The 22739-nt window shown below is 46.9% G+C and overlaps 1 protein-coding gene across 6 annotated transcripts in view; it reads left to right on the top strand.

The window, feature by feature from the left end:
• The first annotated feature begins 286 nt into the window (after positions 1 to 286).
• LOC140385858 (intermembrane lipid transfer protein VPS13B-like) overlaps positions 287 to 22739 on the top strand; it is a 1311478-nt gene continuing 1289025 nt past the window's right edge. For 3 of the 6 annotated variants that reach the window (XM_072468451.1, XM_072468450.1, XM_072468453.1), the window contains exons 1-3: positions 452 to 655; positions 11632 to 11796; positions 16344 to 16487. In XM_072468451.1, the coding sequence (XP_072324552.1) occupies positions 11650 to 11796; positions 16344 to 16487 (291 nt within the window). In that variant the 5' untranslated portion in view covers positions 452 to 655; positions 11632 to 11649. Of the gene's footprint in view, positions 656 to 11631; positions 11797 to 16343; positions 16488 to 22739 lie in introns of all 6 variants that reach the window. The other 3 variants (XM_072468455.1, XM_072468454.1, XM_072468452.1) reach the window with 3 other exon arrangements.

Raw genomic sequence — 22739 nt, 5'->3', positions numbered from 1 at the left:
CAACACGATGGAGGGTGCCCTCAATGTGAAGCCAGGGCTTTGTCTCCACAAGGACTGGGCGGTGGTCACTTCTGCCAATACTGTCAGGGACAGATGCGTCTGCTGTAGGCAGGGTGAGGATGAGGTTTCTCCCTCTTGTTGATTCCCTCACCACCTGCGGCCGTCCCAATCTGGCAGTTTGCCTGCTTGGTTTACCTTGGTATCGCCGTTCGGCCCATCATTCAGCAGTTTCCACTCGGCAGCAGGTGCCCCACGCCGCTGACGCGCCTGCGCAAATCAAACCCCACGCGTTCGAACCGCCGCGCGTGCGGAGGCTGTTGGCGGAAATGACGCGTTTTTGAACCGCGGGCGGGCGAAGCGAAGCGGCCGGGGTCCCCCCTTCTCTCTCTCTCTCTTCTCTCTCGCCGCGCGCCGGAAGGTGCGCAGGCGCTTGCGGCAGGGGCGGAGTGTTGCATCTCGGGATAGCGGAAGAGCGCCGCGTTGGTCATCCGGCGGGGTTGCGTTGGTGATGGGAGGATCAGGATGGGGCGTGATCGTGCTCTTGAGGTGGTGGAAGTGGCTGTCTAGCGTGTGAACGGAGCCACGGCCAACTCCAGCTCAGCCGTTGGCCTGGCGCCTCCTGATGACAGGCCGAGCTTGTGCGATCTCTGCCGAGGTGGGTCTCTTGAGGACAGCGGGAGAGTCTTGTGGCCTTGCTGCTGTTCCCTGGGCAGGAGGGGACTGACTTTGCCCCAGTGTCTGTCAGCTTGAGGGGCTGACCCACCTCTCTTTTCTTGTGTCCTGACCGTGCTGAGATTCTTTAACTTGGTAACTTCACACTTTAGATTGGCAGCTAACAAGCTCCCATTGTATGTAACTTGTACAATTCGCTGACAGCTGTGTGTGTGTCAGAACAGCAGAGGAACTCGTGCGATTTGAAAGCATTCTCTTTGCACCTGTTAGAGTCAAATAATACTTCCGTAATATTTTTCAATGCAAGATTATAGCATCTTATTCATAGCCTGACCCGTGAAGGTCTCCGCGAGGGAAGCTGAGATCTGGCTTATCTCTATTTTCCCCTTTATTCCCCAATTGTTTCAAGTATCTGATGGGAGAATTTAAAGAGACGCTTGGCGCATCTGATAGCCAGATATCAGAAAATGAAAATACATTTCCTTTCAACACACACATGCATACCCACTAGACAGTGTTCTTGTTAATGTTACTGGTTTGGGGGTAGATTGTGTAAATGCGCTGAAAGACAACTAATACTTTTCTATTTAGTGCGTACAACGTGTACTAAGTTACCAGTGTGTAAGATGCAGTTTCTTGGGTTAATGAATGCTTCATTTATCCTAGTTCAACAAGTGCTGGTTGGCTGTGCGTTTTGGGATTCTGCATGTGAAAGGACTGTAGGAAGTGATGGGGAAACATTGCTGCCGATTAGCACTTGACTATGTGGGGAATTTGTTGAGGCTGAAAGAATGTTGCATTCTGGAGTGTATAATGCTGAAGCAATGTGCTGAACGCCGATCTGCCGTGTCACATTGTCGTCACTTTACAGCGTGTACTGCCTGGGAAACGGAGTTCTGCTTCAGGTGGATTGGAATGTGAAGTGTTTGAGACAGGATTTCTATTGTCTGAGACAGTGTTGAGAAGCATTAAATTTGACCTGGTGATTGGGATGAAACATGACTGTATACGCCAGCAAACAGAAAAGGTGACATCCCAATGAGACAAAAACGGTTGGGATAGAAATGATTGGGAGAAAAATTATAAGCAGGGCTGCAGTGCTTCTTTTAGGAAGCGTAGACCAAGGATTTACCTAATTTTAGAAAAATATGGTTTGATGGGAAGGATGAAAACAGGATCTGTAATATCCATACTTGACAAACTACGAGGCAATGGGGTGGACCCCACTGGCCATGAACTCAAAAACCTAATCAGTCTCAATTATTTTGGGCACCGTAAGAAGTCTTACAACACCAGGTTAAAGTCCAACAGGTTTGTTTCGGATCACTAGCTTTCGGAGCGCAGCTCCTTCCTCAGGTGAATCACCGATTTAATTCTGGCCACGGGTGACTGTTTCTGTGGGGTTTGCACTTTCTTCCCGTGTCTGTGTGGGTTTCCTCTAGGTGCTCCGGTTTCCTCCCACACTCCAAAGATGTGCATGCTAGGTGGATGTTAAATTGCTCTTTAGTGTCCAAAAGGTTAGGTGGGGTTACTGGGTTATGGGGATAGGGTGGAGGCGTGGGCTTAAGTACGGTGCTCTTTCCAGGGGGCGGTGCACACTCTGGCTGAATAGCCTCCTTCTGCACTGTAAATTCTATGATTCTAAGAGGGCTAAGGGAATATGATTTACCGAGCTATAATAACCCTGCTCAGACCATGTACATGAGATGGTTAACGTAGTGACAATTGTATTGAGCATAAAGAGTGGCACAGAAGATTGGGTTGATGGGCTTGTTTTTATCTCGTAGTTGTCATTCAAGCCCATATACATCAGCAAATTAGATTAGTGATTGAAATAGATATGCCAGTAATGCCAACAGTTGTTGCTCAAAAGACAGGCAGCCTTTCGCTTGGCTCCTACCAGTATTACTCATTCAAGAACGGCCACCAATTTCTCCATTACTTTTTGTTTTGATAGATGGAGTGTGTTTAAATTATATTGCTTCCTTCCTGCTTTCTTGGGATAAGTTTGCTTTGTTGTCCCTCATGAAAGGTGCAACTTCCATTAAGATCACTTCCATAGGGGAGGTGGTGATGGTATTGTCATTGGACTAATAATCCAGAGACCCAGGGAAATGCTGTGGGGACCTGGATTCTAATCCTACCAAGGCTGATAGTGAAATTACAGTTTAATAATAATTTAAAATCAAAGTCTAATAATGACCATGAAACCTTTGCCAGTTGTCGCAAAAACCTATCTGGATGATTAATACACTTTAGGGAAGGAAATCTGCTTCACTTAGCTGGTCTGACCTACATGTGGCTCCAGACCACAGCAATGTGGTTGACTCTTAAATGTCCTCTGAAATGACCTTGTAAGCTGCTCAGTTTTATCAAACTGTTAGGATGTATATCAGGAATGATACTGGACAGACCCCTGGCATCAACATAAGCACTGGAAACGACAACAAGAAACTCAGTCCTCCTTGCTAACATTGGAGGTTGTGCAAAATTAGGAGAGCGGTCTCGTAGACTAGCCAAGCATAGTTATACGCCGGGTTTTGTCCCAGACACCACGATCATCATGGCTAGGTATGACCTGTCCCTCTAGAGGTGGCGGCACAATAGTGTACAGAGGGAGGGAATTGCCCTGGGGTCCTCAACAGTGATTGCAGACCCCATGATGTCTCATGGCATCAGGTTAAACAAACATGAGCAAAGAAATTTAATGCTGATTAGCATTTACTGTGGATTGGTCATGCTAAAATTCTCCTTAATGTCCAAAGAAGTTCAGGTTAGGTGGATTAGCCATGATCAATGCACGGTGTTCTGGGGCTAGGGCTTTTTAAAATTAATTTTTTTACAGGATGTGGGCTTCACTGGCTAGGTCAGCATTTGTTGCCCATCCCTATTTGCTCCTTGAGAAGGTGGTGGTGAGCTGCCTTCTTGAACCGCTGCAGTCCATCTGGTGCAGGTACACCTACTGTGCTATTAGGGAGGGGGTTCCAGGATTGTGACCCAGCGACATTGAAGGTGTGTGTCTGCTGCCCTTTCCCTTCTAGATGGTATTGGTCGTAGATTTGGAAGGTGCTGCTTAAGGAGCCTTGGTGAATTCCTGCAGTGCATCTTGCAGATGGTACACACTGCTGCTACTGTGCGTCGGTGTTGAAGGGAATGAATGTTTGTGGAAGTGGTGCCCAAAGTGGGCTGCTTTGTCCTGGATGATGTCGAGCTTCTTGAGTTGTTAGAACTGCACTCATCCTTGCAAGTGGGGCGTATTCCATCACACTCCTGACTTGCGCCTTGTAGGAGGTGAGTTACTTGCCATAGGATACCTAGCCTCTGACCTGTTCTTGTAGCCAAAGTATTTATGTGGCTAGTCCTGTTCCGTTTGTGGTCAATGGTAACCCCCAGGATGTTGGTAGTGGGGATTCAGTGAGGGTAATGCCATTGGAGGTCAAAGGGCGATGGTTTGATGACCTCGTATTGGAGATGGTCATTGCCTGGCACTTGTTTGCTGCGAATGTAACTTACCACTTGTCAGTCCATGCCTGCATATTGTCCAGATCTTGCTGTATTTGCACAAGGACTGCTTCAGTGTCTGGGGAATTGTGAATGGGGCTGAACATTGCGCAGTCATCAGCGAACATCCCCATATCTAACCTCATATTGGAAGGAAGATCATTAATGACGCAGCTGAAGACGGTTGGGCCTCGGACACTACCCTGAGGAACTCCGGTGTGGAAGTGGGCCTAGGTAGAGTACTCTCAAGAGGGTCGGTGCAGACTCAATTTGCCAAATGGCCTCCTTCTGCACTGTAGGGTTTCTATGGACTCTGAAGAGGGCGAAACATACTGTACCTCATCCTTCCCAACCTGTCCACCGCAGATGCATCTGTCCATGACATATTAGTAGAGCCAAAGTCCTGTCTTAACATTGTGGTTCTCCTCCTTCGTGTTTTGTGGCACTACCACCGTGCTAAATGCGATAGATTTCAGCCAGATCTGACATATCATGGTTGGGCAACTATGAGGCACTGTGAGCCATCAGCAGAATCATACTCAACTACAATCTATAATCTCATAGAATCTCTACAGTACAGAAGGAGGCCTTTTGGCCCATCGAGTCTGCACCGGCCCTCAGAAGGTGCACCCTACTTAAGCCCATTCCTCCCTCCCGATCCTTGTATTCCCACCGAACCGTTGGACACTAAGGGGCAACTTAGCATTGCCAATCACCCCTAACCTATACAGCTTTGGAATATGGGAGGAAACCAGAGGAAGCCCACGCGGACACGGGGAGAATGTACAAAGTCCACGCAAGCAGTCCAAGATCGGAATCGAACCTGGATCATTGGCACTGTGAGGCAGCAGTGCTAACCACTGTGCCACTCTACTGCCTGGCATATCACCACTCTACCATTACCACCAGGATCAACTCTGGTTCAATGAAGAGTGCAGGAGGGTGTGCCAGAAATCACACCAAACATATCTGGCAATGAGGTGTCAACCTGGTGAAGCAGCAATAGTGGTCAAGAAGGCATATGGCATGCTTGCCTTCATTGGCTGGGGCATTGAGTATAAGAATTGGCAAGTCATGTTGCAGCTGTATAGAACCTTAGTTAGGCCACACTTGGAGTATATTATTCAATTCTGGTCGCCACACCACCAGAAGGCTGTGGAGGCTTTAGAGAGGGTGCAGGAGAGATTTACCAGAATGTTGCCTGGTATGGAGGCATTAGCTATGAGGAGCGGTTGAATAAGCTTGGTTTGTTCTCACTGGAATGACGGAGGTTGAGGGGCGACCTGTTGGAGGTCTACAAAGGTATGAGAGGCATAGACAAGAGTGGATAGTCAGAGGCTTTTCCCCGGGGTAGAGGGGTCAATTACTAGGGGGCATAGGTTTAAGGTGCGAGGGGCAAGGTTTAGAGGAGATGTACGAGGCAAGTTTTTTACATAGAGGGTAGTGGGTGCCTGGAACTCGCTACCGGAGGAGGTGGTGGGAGCAGGGACGATAGTGACATTTAAGGGGCATCGTGACAGATACTTGAGTAGGATGGGACTAGAGGGATACAGACCCAGGAAGTGTAGAAGATTTTAGTTTAGACGGGCAGCATGGTCGGCACAGGCTTGGAGGGCCGAATGGCCTGTTCCTGTGCTGTACTTTTCTTTGTTCTTTGCCAAACAACGTAAGCAGCATTCGAGGAGTAAAATACTCCCAGAACCAACGGATCAGATCTGTAGCCCTGCCACATCCACTCGTGAATGGTGGTGGACAGTTAAACAACTCTCTGGATGAGGAGGCTTCATAAATATCCCCACCTTCAATGATGTTGGAGCTCATCAGTGTAAAAGACAAGGCTGAAGTATTTGCAACAATCTTCAGCTAGAAGTACTGTGTTGATGATCCATCTTGGCCTCCTCCAGAGGTCCCCGGTATCACAGATGCCAGTCTTCAGCCAATGCTGTTCACTCCACGTGATTGCAAGGAATGGCTGAAGACACTGGATACTGTAAAGGCTATGGGCCCTGACAATATTCTGGCAATAGGTCTGAAGGGTTGTGTTCCAGAACTTACTGCGCCCTGAGTAAAGCTGTTCCAGGATAGCAACAACACTGGCATCTACCTGGCAATGTGGACAATTGTCCAGGTACGTCCTGCACACACAACGTAGGACAAATCCAACCCAACCAATTACTAGGTCAACAGCACCATAGTGCCAGAGGACAGCAATGGTGCAGAAGGAGACCATTGTGTGCGCCGGCCGAAAAATAAAACTGGCTGCTCATTTTCATCCTATTTTCCAACACCAGGGGCGTCTCTCTCTCCTCTTCCCCCCCCCCCCCCCCCCCCAAACGCCGGGTGGGAGAATCGCCCGGGCGCCGCGCGAGTCCCGCCCCGACGCCCGCACGCGATTCTCCCCCCCCCACCCCCCCCCCAGACTGGCGCGGCTCGAATCACAGCTGGCCGCTGGGAGAATCGCCGCTTGCCATTGGTAATGGGCGAGCGGCGATTCACCGGCCCAGATGGGCCGAGCGGCCTGCCCAACACGACAGGTTCCCGCCGGCGCCATCCACACCTGGTCGCTGCCGGCGGGAACAGCGCGGGAACGCTGGGGGATGGCCTGTGGGGGGGGGGGCGAGGGGGGTTCCTGCACTGGGGGGGGTGCTCAAAAGGGGTCTGACCTGCCATCGGTGCCCACCGATTGGCGGGCCGGCCTCTCTGAAGGAGGACCTCCTTCCTCCGCTGCCCGCATGATCCACCGACATCTACTTGCGGGGTGGCCGCGGGGAGGACGGCAACCGCGCATGCGCGGGTTGGCGCCGGCCAACCCGCACATGCGCAGGTGAGGTCATATACGCGGCGCCGGTCACGTCATTTACGAGGCGCCACTTTTACGCGGCTTACACGCGCCGCTCCTAGCCCCCCGGGGGCGGGAGAATAGGGGGCTGGGAACGGCCTCCGACGCTGGAGTGAAACACTCCGGTTTTCACTCCGGCGTCGGGACTTTGTTTCCCGATAGGAGAATTGCGCCCCAGGTCCGTAACCTTGCAGGTTACAGCACTTCAGATGCAGAACCAGGTACTTTATAAATGAGTTGTGTTTCAGCCTCCACCACCAATTTAGGCAGTGAATTCCAGACGCTCACCATCCTCTGGGTGAAATAACCTTTTCTTGTGTCCCTTCCAGGTCTTTTACCAATCACTTTAAATAATGACATTCTTAAATCATTACAGCCTTGGTTCAAACGTTGACAAAATAGCTGAACTCCAGAGGTGAGAGTGACTGCCCTTGATATTTGATTGAATATGGCATCAAGGAGCCCCAGCAAAACTGAAGTCAATGGGAATTAGTATGCGGGAGCGATGTAATGCTCGTACAGTTTGCGTTTTTACTGCTTTAATGGAAGATGGTTGTGGTTGTTGGACGTTAGTCATCTCAGTTTCAGGACATTACTGCAGGACGTCCTGCAGGTCTTGCGCCCAATCATCTTCAGCTCCTTCATGAATGGCCTTCGTGCCATCATAAGGTCAAGTGGGGATCGCTAATGACTGCACCATTCGCGGCTCCTGAGATCCTGAAGCCAGTCATGTCCAAATGCAGCAAAACCTGGACAATATCCAGGCTTGGGCTGATAAGTGGTACGTAATATTCATGTCAGACAATGACCTTTCCAACAAGAGAGAGTCTAACCATCTCCCCAAAATTCAATGGCATCACCGTCACTGAATCTCTGATCAACATCCTGAGAGTTACCGTTGTGGTGCACTTCGGAGAACATGTGACCTCCTCGTCTGGAATTGTGGCAAATCTCGGAGGCCACGTGACTCTCTGGCCAATGGAATCCGCGCACGTGCAGTTTCAGCTGGAGAGCGGGCCTTTAAAACCCACAGTTAAGGTCTGAACAGCAGGAGGGTAGGAGGAGTTGTTTTGCCATGTTATATTTCTGAAATAGCCACTTGTAAATATTTTTCTTACCAAATAAATAGTTTTCATCCACTGCTGGTTGCCTGGAGATTCCGTTATCACAGTTACCATTCGCTAGAAACTAAACTGGAGTAGAGATATAAATACTGTGGCTGCAAGAGCAAGCCAATTTGCAATGTCCAAAATTGCCCTTCGTGTTGGGTGGGGTTACTGGGTTATAGGGATAGGGTGGAGGTGTTGACCTTGGGTAGGGTGCTCTTTCCAAGAGCCGGTGCAGACTTGATGGGCTCAATGGCCTCCTTCTGCACTGTAAATTCTATGAAATCTGCAGTGAGTGACTCCCGCCCTGACTAAAGCCTGCTCACCATCTACAAGGCACAAATGAGGTGTGTGATGGAACACACTCTCCACTTGCTGGATGAATACAGCTCTAAAAACACTCCAGAAGATCAACATCATCCAGAACTAAGTGCACAAACATTCACTACCTTCACCACCGATGCAGAATGGCAGCAGTGTGTACCATCTACAAGATGCACTGCAGGAACTCACCAAGGCTCTTTAGGCAGCAGCTTCCAAACCCATGGCAGCTACCATCTGGAAGGATATGGGCAGCAGACACATGGGGTCACCACCATCTGGAAGGTCCTGTTCAAGACACATACCATCCTGGCTTGGAAATATGTTGCCATTCCTTCACTGTTGCTGGGTCAAAATCACGGAATTCCCTCCCTGACAGCACTATTGGTGTTTCTACACCAAATGAACTGCAGTGGCTCAAGAAGGCAACTCACCACCACCTTCTTGAGGGCAATTAGGAATTGGCGTTAAATGTAGGCCGAGTAATGCCATGAATGAATAATAAAAAGCTTCCAGTTACACACTGATACTTTTAACTGGTTTCTCTGCTTGCTAGATGGTCAATACTGGCAGACAAAGAAGTATTTAGATGTGCACTTGTGATCCCAAGGCATACATAGCTATGGGCCAAGTGCTGGAAAATGGGATTAGAATAGTGAGGTGGTTGTTTTTGACTGGCGCAGACTCAATGGGCCTTTTCTGTGCTCTGTGACTCTATGACCTTTTGACTGGGAGAAAGGGCATTTGATCCTTTCCACAACTAATCTGATGTTCTCAAGGGTATGTGAGCACAGCAAGGGTTATTGGACAATTACTAGAAACAGGACCCCTGGATTTTATTTCGCCTTTCTCCCTGACCAAACTGCCTTAATCACTTGGTATTCCAGTTGACCAGCAGAAGAGCCTCAGCTTCCCAGGAATCATGTGGTATTCCTGAAATATTAACTGCCATGGCTGAGATCAGCTAATATAGCAGTCTTATATCAAAACTTGGCATTTTATGGTCTGTGTGACTTAGTTATACAATAACTTTTAATACAGAGCTGTCGAGGAACTGTCGAAGAGAATAATGTTGTATATTTTTCAAAATGAAAAACAAATTAAGTTGTAGCAGTGGATTTGCCATTCCGTCTTACTACAATGCACCCGGGGTTTTTTAAGGAAATAGGGAGTTTTGGTAGAAATGTTCAGCAGCTTCCAAAAATCTATTGAGTGTGTACAGTTATGATCTCCTTACCTAAGCAAGTATCTACTTACCTGATAAAAGCAAATTACTGCGGATGCTGGAATCTGAAACCAGAAGAGAAAATACTGGAAAATCTCAGCAGGTCTGGCAGCATCTGTAGGGAGAGAAAATAACTAACGTCAGAGGATACAGCAGGATTTAGATCGTTTGGAGACTTGGGCGGAGAGATGGCAGATGGAGTTTAATCCGGACAAATGTGAGGTAATGCATTTTGGAAGGTCTAATGCAGGTAGGGAATATACAGTGAATGGTAGAACCCTCCAGAGTATTGAAAGTCAGAGAGATCTAGGTGTACAGGTCACTGAAAGGGGCAACACAGGTGGAGAAGGTAGTCAAGAAGGCATACGGCATGCTTGCCTTCATTGGCCGGGGCATTGAGTATAAGAATTGGCAAGTCATGTTGCAGCTGTATAGAACCTTAGTTAGGCCACACTTGGAGTATAGTGTTCAATTCTGGTCGCCACACTACCAGAAGGATGTGGAGGCTTTAGAGAGGGTGCAGAAGAGATTTACCAGGATGTTGCCTGGTCTGCAGGGCATTAGCTATGAGGAGCGGTTGAATAAACTCGGTTTGTTCTCACTGGAAAGACGGAGGTTGAGGGGCGACCTGATAGAGGTCTACAAAATTATGAGGGGCATAGACAGAGTGGATAGTCAGAGGCTTTTTCCCAGGGGAGAGGGTCAATTACTAGGGGGCATAGGTTTAAGTTGCGAGGGGCAAGGTTTAAAGGAGATGTACGAGCCAAGTTTTTTTACACAAGGTAGTGGGTGCCTGGAACTCGCTACCGGAGCAGGTGATGGAAGCAGGGACGATAGTGACATTTGAGGGGCATCTTGACAAATACATGAATTGGATGGGAATAGAAGGATACGGACCCAGGAAGTGTGGAAGATTTTAGTTCAGACGGCCGGCATGGGCTTGGAGGGCCGAAGGGCCTGTTCCTGTCCTGTACCTTTCTTTGTTCTTTGTTTGTTGAGTCCAGATGATCTTTTGTCAACTTACCTGAGACTGGGTGAAACAAAGACTCAGTAGATTGATTCCACGGGTGCGAGGGAGGACCAACCCATGAGGAGAGATCATGTAGAATAGGCCAATATTCTCTGGAAAAGTATAAAGTTCTGAGAGGATTCGACTGAATAGATGCCAAGAAGCCGTTTCAGTTGCCTGCAGAGCCAGGAGCTGGGGCTCCTAGTCTCAGGATAATGGGTTGGCCTTCTAATACTTTTATGAGGAGAAATTTCTTCGCTTCGTGGGTTGCGAATCTTTGGAATTCTGTGCCGCAGACCATTGCATGCTCGGTAGTTGAGACCGTGTTCAGAAATCTATTAATATCTAAAAGACCTAATGTGGGCATAGGGTGTAAAGGGGTACATTTGTTGAACAGGATGGCCTACTGCTGCTCCTGTTTCTTCTGATTGTTATTTACCAATTAACTGCATGCCATTTTTTAAATGGAAAGTGTGATTCGTGCGTTCTGAACTTTCTGACTGTTGCAACAGTGCAACGATGTGGAATCAATCTTTGGCAACTGTATTGAATCATCTGTTTAGTAACCGGAGAGGTGAGCATTGCCTGGATTGGATTAAAAAAATTGAATTTCAGAGGTGAGAGTACATAGTCTGAACAGTTGCACACACAGTTCCCTAAATTGAAGTTTTAATATATAACCTTTAAACAAAAAAGTTGTTTCATGCTGAACAGCTGCAGACTTGTTTTACTAAAACCATTTAACCTGTGCTTGACATTAATTATTTTGATCACAGCTGCCCACAGAAAATACCTGAGCAATGGCAGGTTGGTAAGTAAACGTGGAACCGTGCTCTGTACCTCAGCTGATCCATGAGCTGTTCAGAAATTAAAATGTTTGTTTAAGGTTTATTCAAAATGATTTACGCAGCGACAGACGATGCTGGATCTCACTTTGCGTTTTTCATGTTGTCCACAGCAATAGAGCGTTTCCAGGATGTTGGAGTCCTATGTGACCCCAATCTTGATGAGCTATGTAAATCGTTACATCAAGAATCTGAAGCCATCTGATCTCCAGCTGTCATTATGGGGAGGTGATGTGGTCCTCAGCAAATTGGAACTGAAGCTTGATGTGCTGGAGCAGGTACAGACTTGATTTTGGATTCTGCTTGAATGAGCATAGATTATGAATGAAGTTAATGGATACTCAACTTGCATAATAACTTTTGGACTGTCAAAGTTAATATGGTTTTTTGAGAATGGCTGGTCAATGATGCTTGCAGCGAGTAGTTTTTAGATTTATGGTTTCTTGTATACACTTGAAAATCCTCGCAAAGCGAATGTAGAGCCCTCGTAACATGCCAGTTTATAGTTAGTTGATTTTGGGTGATCTCCCGATTTACTTTGCACCACTGGGGGCAAACCAAGTTGCAGTTCAGGCTAGGTATACATGGAAAATTGAAGAAAAGATTTTTCCATTTTCGGTTATTGATGGTTAGATTTAAAGTGTGGAGATACTCCTTCCCTTTCAGAGCTTTCTTCATTAATTTTAGGATCAGTGCATGTCAACTAAAATTATTCTGAGGGAGAATTGTGAAATTGTACATTTTTCCCCTCGTTGATATTTTGAAGGTAGGAGCACAGTGTCTATACTGGTGCAAGAAGACGTTTTAAAGTCTGGAATTTGAGAAATAATTCTACCATGAATAAGTTAGCACATTGAGTCTGTACAATCTAACCTCCTCGAGGAGCTGGTATGTGGGTTTCAGAATGATTACCGAGTTATTCGTAATCCAGTTTAAAGATCATTCCTGATCATTGTATTACTCCCGATGCATTTGATATAAATTGAAACATTCCCGTTGTAGCCTAATTTGCAATGCCTTGCGGTCAGCACAGCTCTCTTTTCAGAGTTTTGCAATGGACTGGGAAATTCTGTAACATTTTGCTTTGAATTGTTTAGTTTTTCTCCCATTTATAAATATTAAAGACAGCTCAAATTAATGCCACTATTTGAGCTACTAGTTGGTTCCTGTTGTTGCCAATTTGACGTTGATACCTTTCAAAGAAAATTGAGCAATTCAATGAGTTTCTGTTGGTTGAATAAAATCTTTTCTTCCTTCCTGTTTAGTTAGTTGAATGCTTAATTGGTGACTGAACAGATTTTGTCTCAATTCAGCCGCTCTGAGATGTGATGCCCTTTAAAGTTGTGATCAGTGGATGCTTCTTCGAAATTGAATTTTGAATTATATAGCTGTCTGGTATGGCAAAGGAAAGCTAGGAATGTAGAATGAAAATCATTTTTGAAAGTGTTTGAAGTTAGTGCATATTTATAAGATCATAAGTAATCGGAGCAGGGGTAGGCCATTCAACCCCTCGAGCCTACTTTGCCACTCGATAACATCAAGACTGGTCTGATTGTGGCCTTAACTCCACTTCACTGCCTGCCCTCCATAACACTCCCTTGTCGACCAAAAACTTTCAAGATTAACGGTCCACTGAGGGAAGACGTTCCTCCTCATCTCCGTTTTAAATGGGAGACCCCTTATTTTGAAACAGTGTCCTATGGTTCTAGATTCCCCTCTGAGAAGAGACATTCTGTCAGCATCTACCCTGTCAAGTCCCTCAGGATTTTGTGTTTCAATAAACCTCTCATTCTTCTAAACACCAATGATTGCTGCAACCTGCTCAAACTTTCCTCATCCTTTCCTTCATCCCAGGGATCACCCTAGGGAACCTTCTCTTGCCTACTACACAGTGTTATAGATGTGGTCACATCAATGTCCTGTGCAATTGTAGTAAGATTTCTCAACTTTTATATCCCCCCTCCCTAAAATAAAGGCTAACATTCCATTTGCTTTCCTTTTTAAAAAAAATAATTTTTATTAAAGGTTTTCATAAAATATCAATAACAAAATGAGAAAGAAAAAAGAACCCAACAGGGTTAAGTACAAAACACAATCTAAAAAAGCAACCCCCAAACCCCCCCCACCCCCCCGTACCTAAATAATAAATTAACATTAACACCCTGACTTAAGACAACAGGTGTATACACCCCCTCAGACCCTTCCAGTGTAAATAACATAAACAAAAATAAAGTAAACCCCCCACCCCCCGAGCTGCTGCTGCCATTGACCAGTGTCTATCGTTCGGCCAGAAAGTCTAAGAACGGTTGCCACCGCCTAAAGAACCCTTGTACCGACCCTCTCGAGGCGAATTTCACCCTCTCCAATTTAATGAACCCTGCCATATCGCTGATCCAGGATTCCACGCTTGGGGGCTTTGTATCTTTCCACTGAAGGAGAATCCTTCGCCGGGCTACCAGGGACGCAAAGGCCAGAATTCCGGCCTCTTTCGCCTCCTGCACTCCTGGCTCCTCTGCCACCCCAAATATTGCGAGCCCCCAGCCCGGTTTGACCCTGGATCCTACCACCCTCGACACCATCCTCGCTACGCCCTTCCAAAGTTCCTCCTGCGCTGGGCATGCCCAGAACATATGGGTGTGATTTGCTGGGCTCCCTGAGCACCTAACACACCTGTCCTCACCCCCAAAGAACCTGCTCATCCTTGTCCCGGTCATGTGTGCCCTGTGCAGCACCTTAAACTGTATGAGGCTGAGCCTCGCGCATGAAGAGGAAGAGTTCACCCTCCCCAGGGCATCTGCCCACGTCCCCTCTTCGATCTCCTCTCCCAACTCCTCCTCCCACTTACCTTTCAACTCCACCACCGAGGCCTCCTCCTCCCCCTGCATCACCTGGTAAGTTTCCGAGATCTTCCCCACTCCCACCCACCCCTCCCGAGAGCACCCTGTCCTGTACTGTGTGGGCAGTAGCCGTGGGAATTCCACCACCTGCCGTCTGGCAAACGCCCTTACCTGTAAGTACCTGAAGGTGTTCCCCGGGGGGTGCCCGTACTTCTCCTCCAGCTCACCCAAGCTCGCGAACTTCCCGTCCACAAACAGGTCGCCCAACGTTCGTATGCCTGCCCTGTGCCACCCCGAAAACCCTCCACCTGTCCTTCCTGGGGCGAACCGGTGGTTCCCCCGTAATATGGTCCACGCCGAGGCCCTGACTTCCCCCCTATGCCGTCTCCACAGCCCCCCCCCCTATCTCTACTCTGCTCCAGGAACACCCTTCTCACCCTCGGAGTCCCTCGCGCCCACACAAACCCCATTATACTCCTGTTAACCCGCCTGAAAAAAGCCTTCGGGATAAACACGGGGAGGCACTGGAACAGTAACAAAAACCTTGGGAGCACCATCATTTTAATTGACTGCACCCTACCCGCCAGGGACAGCGGCAACGCGTCCCACCTCTTGAACTCCTCCTCCATTTGCTCCACCAGCCTTGTAAAGTTAAGCCTATGCAGGGCCCCCCAGCTCCTGGCCACCTGGACCCCCAAATATCTGAAACTTCTCTCCGCCCTTTTTAGTGGGAGCTCGCCAACCCCCCACTCCTGGTCCCCTAGCTGAACTACGAACAGCTCGTTCTTCCCCATATTGAGCTTGTACCCTGAAAAGTCCCCGAATTCCCTAAGCATCCTCATTACCTCTGGCATTCCTCCCACCGGGTCCGCCACATCCATTTGCTTTCCTAATTGCATGCTGTACCTAACGTTTTGTGACTCGTGTGCAGGGTCAATCCAGATCCCTCCGTTTTGCAGGCTCTCTGCATTTAAATAATATTTTGCTTTTCTACCTGCCAAAATGAACAAACTTACTTTTTCCCCACATCATACTCCATCTGCCAAATTTTTGCTCACTTACTCACTCACTCATTCCCTCCCTCCTTTCCGCTGCAGACTATTTGTCTTTTCCACATAATCTATTTCATGCCACTTTGGCTGCAGTACAATCTGTTCCTTCATCTAACTCATCAATACAGATCGTAAACAGTTGAAGCCCAAGCACAGATCTCTTCGGCACTTCACTATTTCTGGTTTCCCAACATGAGCGTGTCCATTTATCCCAAGGCTATTTCCTGTTTGTTAGTTAGCCAATCCTCTAACCATGCTCGTGTATCACACCCAACCCCATGAACTCTTGTGCAGTAACCTTTACCTAATCAAATGCGTTTTGGAAACCCAAATACACCATCTGCTGGTTCCCCTTTAGCCACCCTAATTGTTAAATCCTCAAATAGCAATGACTTTAGAATAAATTATTGCATCTATTATTTCTTTGGGCCAAAGTGATACTCCTGAATGTACTTGGTTTAGCATGATTCTATCTAAATAGCTTGCAAATTATACTTGAAGTAACAAATAACTTTCCTTGAAATTAATGAATGTGCTTTCCAGAATGCTGTGCAAGTAAGGCTACATTCAGGTGAGTGTGCTACCAACCGAGTCACAGTGAACTCAATGGAGAAACCTGGGGTAGAATTTTTTCTCAGCTAGTGGCACAAACCAGTCAGTGTCATATCAACTGCCTGTTACACTCAGAGCTTGATATTTCATTCCATTGCTTTCAATAGAACAGAATGTCAGATGCAGTGGTAACAGCCGGCTGATTCACTGCCACTATTTTATGCCACTGACCAAGATGAACCTCTCCAGTGTGCTTCTGTTTATAGTGTGCAATTCTGTACTTCACAGTTCATTTAAAAAAAAGTAGAGTTATTTGCATATTAAACAAATTATTTCGAAGTCAGCATCATAGTAGGCTTAATTCCAACCTTGTTGCTTTTTCAGGAGCTGAAGTTACCATTCACCTTCTTGAGTGGACACATTCATGAATTAAGGATTCATGTGCCATGGACAAAATTAGGATCCGAACCTGTTGTTATCACCATAAACACAATGGAATGCATCCTGAAGCTGAAGGATGATGCACAAGTGAGTTGCCATTGGTTAATTGTTTGTTGTAATACCTATAGTTTATCAAAATGTGTATGAATTATTATAACTGCTGAGCTCTTTTAGAGAGAATTATGTTTGAAAATAATTGACAGTTTTAAGTCTTAATTTATGCATCTGGATGGGGTCAGAAACTGCGTAGAATGCAATTTACAGATAGATGGGTTTATCAGTATAATAAAATGACTGGGGATAATAGGTTTGATGAAACTGAATGTCGGTAATATTTTTTACTGGCGTTATATGGTCTGAGGAAATGCGAGGCCAGTTGAGATTTGGTGACAATGTGGATTGATGTAACAGAGAAAAAATATTGGGCGGGATTCTCCAATAATTGAGCTATGTCCCCATGCCTGCGGGAAAACGGGCGCGAATCACTGCGGACTTTTTTCTAGAAAGTCTGGGGTGATTTATCCGTGTTAAGGGGGCTTGCAGGCCCCCGGAGTGCTCTACGCAGCTCAGGCTGCTGATACGGGGCCCTGCACTTCCGGCCGCGGGTCCGCGCATGCACACGGCAGCTGCCTGCGGCGCCGGCCCCGCGCGACATGGCGGACCCACACAGCGGCCGGCGCCGAAGAAGTAGCCCCGCCAGATTGCGCGCGCCCGCCGATCGGTGGCCCTTGATCACGTCGTGGAGGCACCCCCCCGGTTCCCCCCCGCCCCCCACCAGGACGGCCACCGGAGCCGCGACTCCGAGCTCCTGCCGGGTGGAACCATACGTGAACCATGCCGGTGGGAACTCGGCCGGTCGTCCACGGAGAATCGCCGCGGGGGTCTCTTTCAAATGCCGTCAGAGAATCGCGGGAAGGCATCGCGGGTCTGACGCCCCATTCTCCGTCCCTGCACCGGGCGCGATTGCACGCCTTAGAACATAGAACATAGAACAATACAGCGCAGTACAGGCCCTTCGGCCCACGATGTTGCACCGAAACAAAAGCCATCTAACCTACACTATACCATTATCATCCATATATTTATCCAATAAACTTTTAAATGCCCTCAATGTTGGCGAGTTCACTACTGTAGCAGGTAGGGCATTCCACGGCCTCACTACTCTTTGCGTAAAGAACCTACCTCTGACCTCTGTCCTATATCTATTACCCCTCAGTTTAAAGTTATGTCCCCTCGTGCCAGCCATTTCCATCCGCGGGAGAAGGCTCTCACTGTCCACCCTATCCAACCCCCTGATCATTTTGTATGCCTCTATTAAGTCTCCTCTTAACCTTCTTCTCTCCAACGAAAACAACCTCAAGTCCATCAATCAGCCTTTCCTCATAAGATTTTCCCTCCATACCAGGCAACATCCTGGTAAATCTCCTCTGCACCCGCTCCAAAGCCTCCACGTCCTTCCTATAATGCGGTGACCAGAACTGTACGCAATACTCCAAATGCGGCCGTACCAGACTTCTGTACAGCTGCAACATGACCTCCTGACTCCGGAACTCAATCCCTCTACCAATAAAGGCCAACGCTCCATAGGCCTTCTTCACCACCCTATCAACCTGGGTGGCAACTTTCAGGGATCTATGTACATGGACACCTAGATCCCTCTGCTCATCCACACTTCCAAGAACTTTACCATTAGCCAAATATTCCGCATTCCTGTTATTCCTTCCAAAGTGAATCACCTCACACTTCTCTACATTAAACTCCATTTGCCACCTCTCAGCCCAGCTCTGCAGCTTATCTATATCCCTCTGTAACCTGCTACTTCCTTCCACACTATCGACAACACCACCGACTTTAGTATCGTCTGCAAATTTACTCACCCACCCTTCTGCGCCTTCCTCTAGGTCATTGATAAAAATGACAAACAGCAACTGCCCCAGAACAGATCCTTGTGGTACTCCACTTGTGACTGAACTCCATTCAATTCTTCTTTACTTCATTACTGCAACAACAATGATTAATATTTAAACAACAGACCCACTTATGAATTATTTCTATACATATATATAATTCAATAAAACAGTCTCTGTGGTGGATGTCTTTTCCTTTTTGGTAGAATTTGTGTCATTCTGGGCTTGTAATGGTAATCCTGATAAAGCTTCAGCTTTTGATGATAAACTGTCTCAGCTATTAGCAATATTTCTGCAACCATATCCACTTCCATTTTAATTTAATGAGCTTCAAGTTTTGAATGTGCCCCAAAACATTGTTTTTAAAAAAAAAATATTTTTTATTCTCCTTTTTCACATTTTCTCCCAAATTTATACCCACTAACAATAAACAATAATCAGTAACAAATATGTCAATCCCCATATCAATAACAACGATCCCATACTCCCACAAAACCCCAAATATTAGCCCGCATGTTCACACAAACAAATGACAAAAAGGACTTAGGGATCACCCATAGTCGCCTTTAACACACACAGCCCCCCTCCCCCCAACCCTCCCACCCAACTAATGTTCGATGTTATGCAGTTCTTGAAAGTGATTAATGAATAATGCCCATGAATTGTAGAACCCCTCCATCCTTCCCCTCAGTTCAAACTTAACCTTCTCAAGAGTCAAGAATTCCAACAAGTCCCCCCGCCAAGCCAGGGCACAGGGTGGGGAGGTTGCTCTCCAACCTATCAAGATCCACCTTCGGGCGATCAACGAGGCGAAGGCTACAACATCTGTCTCCGCACCCGTTTCAAATCCTGGCTGGTCCGACATCCTGAATATGGCCTCCCGGGGGCCCGAGTCCAGTTTCATGTGCACCACTTTCGAAATTACCCTAAAAACCTCCTTCCAGTAATCCTCTAGCTTTGGACAGGGCCAACACTTATGAATGTGATTAGCGGGGCCTCCCCCGCAACGTTCACACACATCTTCTACTCCTTCAATGAATCGGCTCATCCTTGCCCTTGTGAGGTGTGCTCTGTATACCACCTTCAGCTGTATCAGTCCCAACTTTGTGCACGAGGTGGAGGCGTTCACTCTCCGGAGCACCTCACACCAGAACCCCTGCTCCATATCCTCTCCCAATTCTTTCTCCCACTTTGCTTTGATCCCTTCCAGTGGTGCCTTCTCCTCTTCCAAAGTAGCTATCTAAACCGCCGACACTACCCCCTTCTCCAGTCCCCCTGTTATCAGCACCTCCTCCAGCAATGTGGAGGTTGGCTCCACTGGGAAGCTCTGTATCTTCTTTCTGGCAAAATCTCAAACCCACATGTATCTAAACATTTCCCCCAGCTCCAGCCCATACTTCTCTTCCAGCTCCTTCAATCCTGCAAACCGACCCCTAAGAAACAAATCTTTTAGTGTCTTAATCCACTTCTCCCATTTCCGAAAATTTCCATCCCACTTCCCTGGCTCAAATCTGTGGTTCCTCCGAATTGACATTTCCCTTGACCCTGCCCCCAACCCGAAGTGTTGGCGAAACTGCCTCCACATTCTCAATGAAGCTATTATTACCGGGCTCCCTGAGTATTTCCCGGGCGCTATCGGGTGCGGCGCTGTTGCTAGTGCTTTCAATCCCGACCTCCGACACAAACTCCTCCATTCTGACCCACTAGGAATCAACCCCTGTGACCCAGCTCCGCACCTTCTCCACATTCGCCGCCCAGTAGTAATACATCAGGTTCGGAAGACCCAAACCCGCTGCCTGCCTTCTCCTCTGTAGCAGCACCTTTCTAACTCTGGCCACCTTCCTTCCCCATATGAACAAAGTAATTCTTCCCTACATCTCTCTGAAAAAATCCTTTGGCAGGAAAATCGTCAGGCATTGAAAAATAAACAGGAATCAGGGCAACACGTTCATTTTAACTGTCTGTACCCGACCCGCCAGTGACAGAGGGAGACCATCTCACCTTAGGAACAGAGTTGTTTAATTGAAATGCAAGTTTCTGGGACCACTGATTTCTTATGCTGTATATAAATGACTTGGATCTTGGAATATGGAGTAAACTTTCAAAATTTTCCAATTATGCCAAAATTAGAGGAGTGGCGAATATTGATGATGGTGCAAATTATTTGCAACAGGACATTGATAGGCTAGCAGAGGGCAAACAAGTGGCAGGTGGAGTTTACTACAGAGATGTGTGCGTCAATGTATTTTGGCAAAAGGGATGAAGAGAGACAAAATAGATATAACAGAACAATTCTAAAGAAGCGGGTGCATCAATCTTTGAGGCGACAGGACATATTAGGAGAGTGGTCAGCAAAACATAGGTTTCATAAATAGAGGCATTGAGTACAAAAGAAAGGAAGTTATACTGAACTTTTTATAAAGGCCTGGTTAGGTCCCAGCTAGTCTGGTCACCACACTTGAGGAAATATGTGAAAGTCCTTGAGAGGATGCAGAGGAGATTCACCAGAATTGTTCCAGGGATGGAATTTTTATTTACAAAGTTAGTTTGGAAAGGCTGGGGTTGTAATCCTTGGAGCAAAGGAGATTTGATGTAGATGTACAGGATTATGATAGGTGTAGATAAGGTAGACCAGGTAAAACTCTTCCCGTTATCTGATGGTACAAGGACGAGGGGGACACAGATTTAAAATTTTGGCCAAGAGTTCAGGGGTAATAAGAGGAAGAACATTTTTTACACAGTGAGTGGACCTGGTTTCCTCCCACAAGTCCTGAAAGATGTGCTGTTGGGTAATTTGGACATTCTGAATTCTCCCTCAGTGTACCTGAACAGGCGGTGAGTGTGGATTATCACAGTAATGTCATTGCAGTGTTAATGTAAGCCTACTTGTAATAATAAAGATTATTATTATAACTCATTGCCCACAAGGGTGGTGGAAGCATACACAATCAACACTTTTTCTAAAGGAAATTGGATGGGCACTTTAAGAAAATCTCCCCGTGTTTGCGTGGGTTTCCTCCGGGTGCTCCGGTTTCCTCCCGCAGTCCAAAGATGTGCAGGTTAGGTGGATTAGTTATGCTAAATTGCCCTTAGTTTCCAAAAATGATTAGGTGGGGTTACAGGGATAGGGTGGAGGTGTGGGGATAGGGTGGAGGTGTGGGGATAGGGTGGAGGTGTGGGGATAGGGTGGAGGTGTGGGGATAGGGTGGAGGTGTGGGGATAGGGTGGAGGTGTGGGGATAGGGTGGAGGTATGGGCTTAGGTAGGGTGCTCTTCCCAAGGGTCGGTGCAGACTCAATGGGCCGAATGACCGTCTACACTGTAAATTCTATGAAAATAAACTTGCAGAGCTGTGTGGGCTCAGTGGGGGAGTGGCACTGACTGAATTGCTCTATGGGCAGCCAGTATGGTGGGTGGATCGAGTGGCCTCCCATGGCGTAAATGACTTCATGACTCTCGAGATGAAAATGTAGCTGTTACTTCAGAGTGAGAATGGCTACACCGGGAGGAACAATGTTGCACAGCTGATGATTAATGTGGTGCTCTGAAGCTCAGGCATGGATGTGGACAAATGCTCATGCATCAACTTTCTCGAACTCTAATTACATGTGATCAAGATCCCAAATTGAGGGAGACTGAAGACAATCATGGAGGGAGAGAAGTATGAGTGCCAGAAGGCAGTCATCCTGTTTTGAGAAAAAGCAAGATGCAAGTGGTAGAAAAACGAGGGGCAACTCTCCATTGATCAAGGTTAAGCCAGGAAGGTATTACGATCCCTTATCAGATCCCAACAGTGGCTAGGATACTGGACCGAAACCCCAATATTTTAGTTTATTTGTAATACTGTGTCGAAAGAATGATTTGCTCCAGGAGCGATTGCTTGAAGAAATACAACTTTGGTATTTTTTAAACAAAACTTTTATTATGAATACAATATTAAACTTCACACCCCAAAAAGAACGGCTTACAATTACTCATTAAGCACCACTAGTCAATTCCCAATGAAAAATTAAGAAAAGAAACATGCAACTCTCAATCCATCTTAAAATCAGCATGGCATAGAATAATACTTGCGTCACAGAACAGATTTGGACTCCTGTCAGAACTCCTTCAGACTCTGGCTGAATATCTTCAAAAAGTTGGTTCACCTGGTATGTTTCAGCTTCTTCCTTGCCCTCAGACAAGACTGCTCTGCTTTAAATATTATTACTCTTTTTCTAACTATCCTATTATGAGAGAATTGTGCACTCCGTGTCAGACAGATCAGACTTCAACTCTTCTCTAAAGCTTTCTCCAAAATGTCTCTCTCTATTCCTTAGGTCCACCCAACAATGACCTCCCCTCCCCAAGCTGAAAAACAAATTAACTCCGCAGCCTGAAATCATATGAATGCCCCAGGCACTTTTCCCAGTCAAGCCACAGTTCATTAGCCC

The sequence above is a fragment of the Scyliorhinus torazame genome, chromosome 11 (genome assembly GCF_047496885.1).
Source record: "Scyliorhinus torazame isolate Kashiwa2021f chromosome 11, sScyTor2.1, whole genome shotgun sequence".
Taxonomy (NCBI): Eukaryota; Metazoa; Chordata; class Chondrichthyes; order Carcharhiniformes; family Scyliorhinidae; genus Scyliorhinus; species Scyliorhinus torazame.
Note: the sequence above shows the minus strand (reverse complement) of the source record. Positions and strands in the feature narration are given on the sequence as shown.